We start from the raw sequence: 10,000 nt of genomic DNA on the forward strand, positions 1-10,000 counted from the left end.
AGTTATGTGAGGGGTTGTTCCTACCTACACTCAGAATACTGCACTTCCCTACATTGAACTCCATCTGCCATTTATCCGCCCAGTCATACAATCTGTTTAGTTCATCCTGGAGAATACTAGCGTCCTGATTCGACTCAATTACTCTAATGATCTTGGTATCATCAGCAAACTTACTGACATCACTACTAATTCCTGTATCTAAGTCATTGATATAAATAATAAACAACATTGGACCTAATATCGAACATTATGGGACCCCACTCGTAACACATCCCCAGTCAGATCTTTTACTATTGATTTGCACTCTTTGCTTCCTATTGCTAAGCCAAGCCTTGACCCAGTTCAAAACTTTACCCTCTACTCCGTCAGCCTGTAATCTGAGCAACAGTCGTTGGTGAGGAACTTTGTCAAACGCTTTACTAAAATAAGATAAATTACATCATAATTTTCATCTCTGTCTACCGCCTCAAATACTTTATTGTAGAAGGACAAGAGATTGGTGAGGCATGACCAACTTTTCGTGAACCCATGCTGCGAGTCGTGAATTAAGCTGTGTTTCTCTAAATGCTCCCGAATGTTCCTGGCTATTATGGACTCCAGTATCTTGCCTATAACCGATGTTAAACTAATTGGGCGATAGTTGGAAGCAGCAGACCTGTCCCCCTTTTTGAAAATCGGTGTTACATTAGCTACTTTCCAGAGGCTGGGCACATAACCAGTATTTACCGACATCTTAAAGATGTCGGTTAGTGGTCACTGAGTACCTACTTGCATTCCTTTAATACTCGCGGAAATATCTCGTCAGGACCTGGCGACTTATTTTTCTTTAGCTTATCTATCTCATCCTGGACTACCTGCCTGGTGATGATTATATCCCTCAATTTGTCGCCATCCCCGCCCTCGTACACCTCAACCCTTTCCGGAATAGTCGTTCGATCCTCTTGTGTGAATACTGAAAGGAAGTAGTCGTTCAACAATGTGCTCATATTTTCGTAATTTTCCACTAGCTCACGAATGGGAAACGAGGGGAGAGGAGGGGGAAAGGAGGGGAGAGAAGGGAAGAGTAGGGAAAGGGGAGAAAGGAGGGGGGAGAAAGAAAAGAGAATGGAAGAAGAGGAAAGAAGGATAGAGAAGAAAAGAGAAGGAGGGAGTGGAGAGGGAAGAGGAGAGGAGGGAATGGGAGTAGGAGAGAAGGGAAGAGAAGGGAGTGAGGGGATAGAAGAGGGAGGGGAGGAAGAGGGGAGAGAGAGAGGGAGAAAGAAGGGAAATGAGAATGATTTCAAAGGAAGAGGAAAATGAGGGAAATGAGAGAAACAGAGAAAGAGGGGGAAAGGGAGGAGGGGAAAAAAGGGAGAGAGGGGGAGGAAATGATGAGAAAAAAGGAGAAAAATGGAATACAGGAAGAGGAAAATGATGGAAGGGAGAGGATGAATGAGAGAAAGAGAGAGCAAGGAAAAAAAGAGGGTAAAGAAAAGTAGAAAAAGGAGGGGAAAATAATAGAAAAAAGCAAAACAAAGAAATTAATAAAATGGAGGAAAAGATGAAAAAAAAACACAAAGAGGAGAGAAAGAGAATGAGACAGGAGGAGAGAAGATAAAGGAGGAAAAATGGGGAATAAATAAAAAAGAAAAAGAGATTGAGGGGAAAGTGAGGAGAAAAGAGAAAAGGTGAGGTAGGAAAATTTGAAGCTGGGAAAAAGTTATGTTATGGCGAGGGAAGAGAAAGAGGAAGGAAGGGGAGGGGAGGGAAAGGGGAGGGAAGTTAAGAGGAGGGGAGGGTAACGGAGGGATGGGAAGGGGAGGGACTGAGAGGAAATGGGAGGAGATAAAAGTATAATTGTTGGAGGAGATGGAATGGAGAGGGGAGGAAAGGGGAGAGACAGAGGGAGAGAAAGGAGGAAAAATAATAAAGGAAGGATAAATGGGGGATAAAGGAGGGAATTAAGAGGAAGAGGAGGAGGAAGAGGAATGTAAAGGGTTGAGGGAAGAGGAAAGTGGACGTGAGAGAGAGAGAGAGAGAGAGAGAGAGAGAGAGAGAGAGAGAGAGAGAGAGAGAGAGAGAGAGAGAGAGAGAGAGAGAGAGAGAGAGAGAGAGAGAGAGAGAGAGAGAGAGAGAGAGAGAGAGAGAGAGAGAGAGAGAGAGAGAGAGAATGGAAGAACAGAGGAAACGAGAATAAGTATGAAAAAAAGATAAGAGATATAAATGGAAAATGTAGAATTAGTAGAAAAGAGAGAAAAAAGAAAATGATAGTGAAAGAGGAAGAATAGAAGAGATTAAGAGAGACGATGTGAGGACGATATAGATGGGAAAAAGAGGGGAAGAAAAAGAGGAAGAAGAAGGGAAGGTGCAGAGAGATGAAGAGGATGAGAGGAACAAGAAAGGAAGAGTATGAAGGGAAGATGGAGAGGAAAAAAAGAGGAAAAGAAGAATAGCAAGAGATAAAGAGGGGGATAAAAAGAGAAAGAAAAAGTGAAAGGGAGAAGAGAAAGAAAGAGAAAAAAGAATGGAAGGAAGAAGAGGGAGGAAAAAAGAAATATGGAATCGAGGGAATGGAAAAGGAATAAAGAAAGAGAGAGGGAGAGGAAAAGAGGGAGATGGAAAGAAGAGGAAGGAAAAAAGAAGAAATATGGAATAGAGGAAATGGAAAAGGAATGAGAGAGAGAGAGGGAGAGGAAAAGAGGGAGATGGAAAGAAGAGGAAGGAAAAAAGAAGAAATATGGAATAGAGGGAATAGAAAAGAAACAAAAAGAAGAGTGGGAGAGGAAAAGAGGGAGATGGAAAGAGGAGAGGAAGAGGAAAAGGGGAAGAAGAAGAGGGGGAGGGAAGAGAACATTGGAAGGGAAGAAAGAAGAGGAAGGAAAAAAGAAGAAATATGGAATAGAGTGAATAGAAAAAGAAAAAAAGAAAGAGAGAGGGAGAGGAAGAGAGGGAGATGGAAAGAAGAGAGGAAGAGGAGGAAGAGGAGAATAGAAAGAGGGGAAGAGGAAGAGGGGAGGAAAGAGAACAATGGAAGGGAAGAAAGAAGAGGAAGGAAAAAAGAAGAAATATGGAATAGAGGGAATAGAAAAGGAATAAAGAAAGAGAGAGGGAGAGGAAGAGAGGGAGATGGAAAGAAGAGGAAGAGAAGAAGAGGAAGGAGAGGAAGAGGGGAAGAGGAAGAGGGGAGGAAAGAGAACAATGGAAGTGAAGAAAGAAGAGGAAGGAAAAAAAGAAGAAATATGGAATAGAGGGAATAGAAAAAGAAAAAAGAGAGAGAGAGAGGGAGACGAAAAGAGGGAGATGGAAAGAGGAGGAAGAGAAGAAGAGGAACGAGAGGAAGAGGGGAAGAGGAAGAGGGGAGGAAAGAGAACAATGGAAGGGAAGAAAGAAGAGGAAGGAAAAAAGAAGAAATATGGAATAGAGGGAATGGAAAAGGAATAAAGAAAGAGAGAGGGAGAGGAAAAGAGGGAGATGGAAAGAAGAGGAAGGAAAAGGAGGAAGAGGAAAAGAGGAAGAGGGGAGGAAAGAGAACAATGGCGGGGATTGTCTTTCTAATCACCAGCAGAATGGACACTTTTCAGGCTGACTGGTGGTGGAGGTGGAGGTGGAGGTAGTGGAGGTGGTGGAGGTGGTGGAGGTGGTGATGGTAGTGATGGTGGTGGAGGTGGTGGTGGTGATGGTGAAAGAGGAAGATAGAGGTGATGAAAGTGAGATATGGTGAAAGAAGAGAGGAGGAGGAGGAGGAGGAGGAGGAGGAGTATATATAGAAGAGGGAAGAGATATATTGTGAAAAAGAAAAAAAGAAAAACAGGATTAAGATGGAAAGGAACAGATAAAGGGGAAAGGAAAATAGATGAAGGAGAGGAAAGAAAGGAGGAAAAAGGGAGGCAAAATAGACGAGGAAAGGAGGAAAAAATGATGGAAAAGGAGGAGGAGGAGGAGGAGGAGAAGAAGGAGAAAAAAAGAATAAAAATGGAAAATAGGATTGAGATGAAAAAGGAGAAAAAAGGGAAGATTGAGGGAAATGAATGATGGAGGAGGAGGAGGAAGGAGGAGTAGGAGGAGGAGGAGGAGGAGGAGGAGGAGGAGGAAAAAATAGGGAACAGGAAAGAGAAAAAAAGGAAAATAGGATTGCGATGAAAAAGGAGAAAAAAAGAAACATTGAGGGAAATGAATGATTGAGGAGGAGGAGGAGGAGGAGGAGGAGGAGGAGGAGGAGGAGGAGGGGCATCTAATCAACTTTCTATGATCATTAAGGAAGCGAAAAGGAAGACGTCTGGAAATTATATACTGATGATGACGATGATGTACTAATGAAATTTACTCTCTCTCTCTCTCTCTCTCTCTCTCTCTCATATCTGCCTCCCCAATCCAATTATTCCTTTTACCGACAATATTCTCCTCACGCTAACTTTCTTTATTTCCATCATTGATCAATTTATCTGTCTCTCTATGTTCCATTTTTTCCGCCTCTCAATTGTTTTCGTTTTTTTCATTAATTAATCCGTTTTTGGTTTATTTTGTGTTTTTTTCCTTGTTTTTGTTGGTTTTCTCTTGGTCTCTTCTTTATCCCTCTTTCTTTATCTTTCTATCTGCTCTCTATCTATCTATCTATTTATCTATCTGTCATCTATCTGTCTATCCTTTTAGTAACACCTCCATTTTTTGCGAACAAGGAGAGGAAGGAGGAAAGGAGGACGGAAGTAAGGAAGGGAGAAAGAGGGAGAGAGGGAAGGAGGGAGGGAGAGGAAGGGAAGGAAGGAGAGAAAGGGAAGAGAGAGAGAGGGAGAGAGAGAGAGAGAGAGAGAGAGAGAGAGAGAGAGAGAGAGAGAGAGAGAGAGAGAGAGAGAGAGAGAGAGAGAGAGAGAGAGAGAGAGAGAGAGAGAGAGAGAGAGAGAGAGAGAGAGAGAGAAGAGGGGAGTAGGAAGAGTATATAAAGAGAAGAGGAAGGAAGAGTAAAAAGAGAGGAAGAGGAGGAGGAGGAAGAGGAGGGGAGGTAACTGACCCCATTTTACCTCCTCTCTCCCCTCTCCCCCTTCAACTACTACACGAAGTCAATAAATGGGAGAGAAGGGGAAGGAAGGAAGGGAGGAGGAGGAGGAGGAGGAGGAGGAGGATAAGGAGGAGGAAGAGAGAGCGAGGGAAGAAGAAGAGGAGAAAGAGGCGAAGCGAAGGACATAGAAAGAGATAGAAAGTGGAGAAAGACGAAGAGGGGAAGGTAGGAAAAATAAGAATAGGGAAGAGAAGAGAGAAGAAGAAGAAGAAGGATGAATGATGTGAGAAGGGGAAGAAGATAATGAAGAGAAAAAATAGAAGGAGAAAGAAAAAAATAAGAGAGGGATATTGAGGTTAGCGAAAGAAGAGGAAGGGGAAAAGAGAAGAAAGGGAAGAGAGGGAACAGAAAAGAGCTGAATAAAGATGGAAAAATATAAGTGAAAAATGAAAGACTGAAGATAAAAAAAAGATTAAAATAATTGGCCTGTGAAAAACAAATGAATAAAAAATAATAATAAAAAAGATGATATTTATTTGCTTGTTTTAAAAGGTCACGAGGTAAGTCTGTGTGTGTGTGTGTGTGTGTGTGTGTGTGTGTGTGTGTGTGTGTGTGTGTGTGTGTGTGTGTGTGTGTGTGTGTGTTTGCGTGCGCCGTGTCATGTTTATACTGCAAAGTTGTTGTTGCTCTCTCTCTCTCTCTCTCAATACTTACAACGAAACGAAAAAAAATGGTTACGTCGCTTATATTCCTTTTTTTTCGTTAGCTTCCTGTGGCTTTTAGCGTGCACACACACACACACACACACACACACACACACACACACACACACACACACACACACACACACACCGGTGCATGTTTACAACGAATAATTCTCATGTGCGCGGCTGTACCTTAAAAGGGCTTTTTCATCCTACCTTCCTCTCTCTCTCTCTCTCTCTTATCCTTTATGTTTTCTCTTTTTCTTTTTCTTCCTTTCTTTTCTCCTATTCTCGCTCTATCTCCCCCTTTCTCTATCTCTCTCTTTTCCATTTCTTCTCTTCTCTACTCACCCTTTATTCTTTTTTCCTTCCCCTTTCCCTTCCTCCCCTCGCTTTTGTTATTCTTTCATGTTTTTTTCATTCTCCCTCTTCCTCCTCTTCATTCTGGCTACCCTTCCCCTACACGCTCTCTCTCTCTCTCTCTCTCTCTCTCTCTCTCTCATTTCCTTACCCTCCCCTCTTTCATCTCTCCCAAACCCTCACTCTCTCACATTTTACCCTTCGTTCTCTACCTTTCATCTTCCTTTACCTTCCTTCCCTATCTTTTCCTCCCTCCCTTTATCTCCCCTTCCCCTCCTCCCCTCCCTTTCGTTCAATTCTCCCTTACACTCTTTCACATGCACACACTCAAAGACCCCACTCCCACACACACACAAACACACATACACACGCGCACTTTCTCTCTCTCTAAAAGCAAAAGGTATTAAATCCTCTATACAGGTGTCTTAATCCTATTCTGCAAGGTGTTTAATCCCCCTTCTATTGTGGTGGAGGATTCCGGTCAAAGGATTTAGCACGCGGGGAAATTCTTTGTGGGATTTGAGTGGAATGCTACCTGAGGATCACCTGAGGAAAGAGGTGCGGGAGGCGAAAGGTATGAAGGGGAGGAAGGGGATGAAGGGAACTAGGAGAAGAGGGGAGGAGAAGAGGAGGGGAAGAGAAGAGGGGAGTGTATGTGTGTGTAATTGTTTGTGTGTGTGTATGTGTATGTATGTGTATTGATGGGAAAGGGGAAGAGGAGGAAGGGGAAAGGGGAAGAAGGGATATGGGAAAGGAGGGGATAAAAGAGGAGGAGGAGGAGGAGAGGAGGGGTTATTAGTGTGTTGAAGAATGAGAGGGTAAGTGAATAAAGGAGAAGGGAATGCATGGGAGGAATAAATATGGACAGGAAGGAAGAGAAAGGAAGTTAAGAGGAAAATGAAATAGGAGAGGTAAGGAGAGTCAGATAAAGCACAGAATAATAAGAAAACAATAACAAAGAGAGTATGGGTAAGGAAGGAACGTAGGAAGGAAGGATAAACAAATAGGAAGAAAGGATAAAGGAAAGGAAGGAAGGAAAGGTGGAGTAAACAAGAAACAAGAAGAAAGAAAGGAAGGAGACAAAGAAGAAATTAGATAAAGAAATAAGGAAGAGGAGGAAGGGGAAAAGGAAAGAAAGAATAAAAGGAAGGGAGAAACGAAGCAAAAAGGGAAGGTAAGAAGGAAGTAAGCAGAAAAGGAAGGAAGAGAGGAGTCAAAAGAAGAAGAAAGGAAGGAAAGAAGGAAGGAAGGCAGAAAGGAGGGAAACAAACAAGGAAGAAAAAAATAAAAAAAGCTAGAAGGAAGAAGGAAGGAAGGAAGGAAGCAGAAAAGGAAGTAGTTAAAGAGTCCAACAAGTAAGGAAGGAAGGAAGAAAGGAAGGGGAAAATAAGGATGGAAATTAAGAAGGAAGGAAAGAAGGAAGGCAATGGAAGAGTGTGGGAAGGTAACAAGGAAGGAAGGAAGGAAGGAAGGAAGGAAGGAAGGCAATGGAAGAGTGTGGGAAGGTAACAAGGAAGGAAGGAAGGAGGAAAGGTATGAAGGTATGAAGGAAGAAAGAAGCAAGGAAAGGAAGGCAGTAGGGAGTCAGACAAGCAAGGAAGGAAGGAAGGAAGGAAACAAACAAGGAAGGAAATCAAGTAGGAAGGAAGGAAGGACGAAATGAATGAATGAAGGAAGAAAGAAAGGTATGAAAGAAGAAAGGGACAAGGAAAGAAAGACAGTAGGGAGTCACACAAGAAAGGAAGGAAGTAAGGAAGCAAAAAAGGAAGGAAATTAAGAAGGAAGGAAGGAAGGAAGGAGGGAAGGAAGGAGGCAGGGGGGGAGGGGGGGAGGGTAAAGGCAAACCAGGTGAGTAATGATCCCTAATTTACGTGTTAAGTACTCAGGTGACTCAGAGTAAGGGGAGTGAGGACAGGTAAATTGAGGTGTTAATGAGCTCGCGGTGGAGGTGGTGGTGGTGGAGGAGGTGGAGTACGTGATGGAGAGCTAATAGGAGGGAGATAATGAGGTGGAGAAGAAAAAAAAAGAAGGTACGAAGTTTGGAGAATAATTAATGGGTACTACTTCTACTACTACTACTACTACTACTACCACTACTACTACTACTACTACTACTACTACTACTACTACTACTACTACCTTAATAACACCACTATATCCACACAAACATATAATTAACCTCTTACACCAACCTCATTAAAAACAAACTACACAGGCACACTAATTGCCCAACTTCTTCACTACCTTAACCTTACCTAACCTAACCACCACCTTACCCAACCTTGCCTAACCTAACCACCACCTTATCCAACCTCCCTTCCACTCAACCTTAATTAACCTAACCTCCCCCTTATCCAACCTCCCTTCCACTCAACCTTACCTAACTTTAATTTCTCCTTACCCAACCTCCCTTCCACTCAACCTTACCTAACTTTAATTTCTCCTTACCCAACCTCCCTTCCACTCAACCTTACTTAACCTAACCTCCCCCTTACCCAACCTCCCTTCCACTCAACCTTACCTAACCTAACCACCACCTTATCCAACCTCCCTTCCACTCAACCTTACCTAACTTTAATTTCTCCTTACCCAACCTCCCTTCCACTCAACCTTACCTAACTTTAATTTCTCCTTACCCAACCTCCCTTCCACTCAACCTTACCTAACTTTAATTTCTCCTTACCCAACCTCCCTTCCACTCAACCTTACCTAACCTAACCACCACCTTATCCAACCTCCCTTCCACTCAACCTTACCTAACTTTAATTTCTCCTTACCCAACCTCCCTTCCACTCAACCTTACTTAACCTAACCTCCCCCTTACCAAACCTCACTTCCACTCAACTGCAACTCTTATCTTCTTAACTAACTTACCTACCTCAAAAAACTTACCTAACCTAACCTATCCACCGCCTGTCTAACCTTATCTTCATCGTTGCCTTACCTTACCTATCCACCTTCCTACTCACTTTTTCCCTTACCTTACCTAACCTTACCCAACCTTACCTATCCCCTTACCTAACTACCTTCCTAACCTCACCTCCAGACACACCTTCCCTAACCTACCTACCTCTCTAACTTTACCTCCACCCTAAATTTACCTTACCAATACCTCCTTCCCAATCTGATCTCCACCTTAACTTCATCTCTATTCCTACCTTACCTTATCTTACCTTATCTTGCCTTACCTTAACTTACCTCACCTTATCTTACCTTACCTTATTTTACCCTACCTTACCTTACCTTACTTTATCTTAACTTACCTTACTTTATCTTAAATTACCTTACCTTACCTTATCTTACCTTATCTTAACTTACCTTACCTTACCTTACCTTTCCTTGCCTTACTTAACCATGCCGTAATCCCATCTCCCCAACCTTCCCAATCGTACTCACCTCCCCGGGCCGTGCAGGTGAGGTTGAGCGTCCCTCCCTCGGGTATGGGTGACAGGTTGGGCGGCACGGGGTCACCACCTGAGTCTGTGATGATGAGGCTCTCCACCGGCGCCACCACCCGCAGCCTCGCCGCCCGCGTTGTGGACTGGGCGCGCATGAAGTCCACCCGACACGAGTACGTCCCGCCGTCGCTGGCCGAGAGTCTGTAGGAGGAGGAGGAGGAGGAGGAGGATTAGTGAGTGTGTGGAAGAGGCAGAGTGGTAGTGGGGTAAGAGGAGAAGGGGGATTAGTGAGAGTGGAAGAGGAGTGGAGTGGTGTAAGAGGAGGAGGAGGAGGAGGAGGATTAAGAGGAGTGAAACAGAAAGGATTGTAGTGTTTTCGAGTATGAAGAGTTAGAGGAGGAGGAGGAGGAGGAAGGGGGGAGGAGGAGGAGAGGAGATGGAGGAGGAGAAAGAGGATAGCAAAGATAATAGTTAGAGCCGAAGGGGAAAGAGGAAGAAGGGAAGAAAGATAGAATTGAGAAAAGATGAAAAAATGGAGGAAAAATAGATGAGAAAACAGATAAAAG

General features: G+C 43.4%; 1 protein-coding gene across 5 annotated transcripts in view; it reads right to left on the reverse strand.

Annotated features, from left to right (window-relative positions):
- The window catches only part of LOC126985437 (uncharacterized), a 239,188-nt gene that overhangs the window by 99,973 nt on the left and 129,215 nt on the right, over positions 1-10,000 (reverse strand). For all 5 annotated transcript variants that reach the window (XM_050840306.1, XM_050840305.1, XM_050840307.1 and 2 more), the window contains exon 6: positions 9,433-9,635. In XM_050840306.1, the coding sequence (XP_050696263.1) occupies positions 9,433-9,635 (203 nt within the window). The remainder of the gene's footprint in view (positions 1-9,432; positions 9,636-10,000) is intronic.

The sequence above is a fragment of the Eriocheir sinensis genome, chromosome 59 (assembly GCF_024679095.1).
Source record: "Eriocheir sinensis breed Jianghai 21 chromosome 59, ASM2467909v1, whole genome shotgun sequence".
NCBI lineage: Eukaryota > Metazoa > Arthropoda > Malacostraca > Decapoda > Varunidae > Eriocheir > Eriocheir sinensis.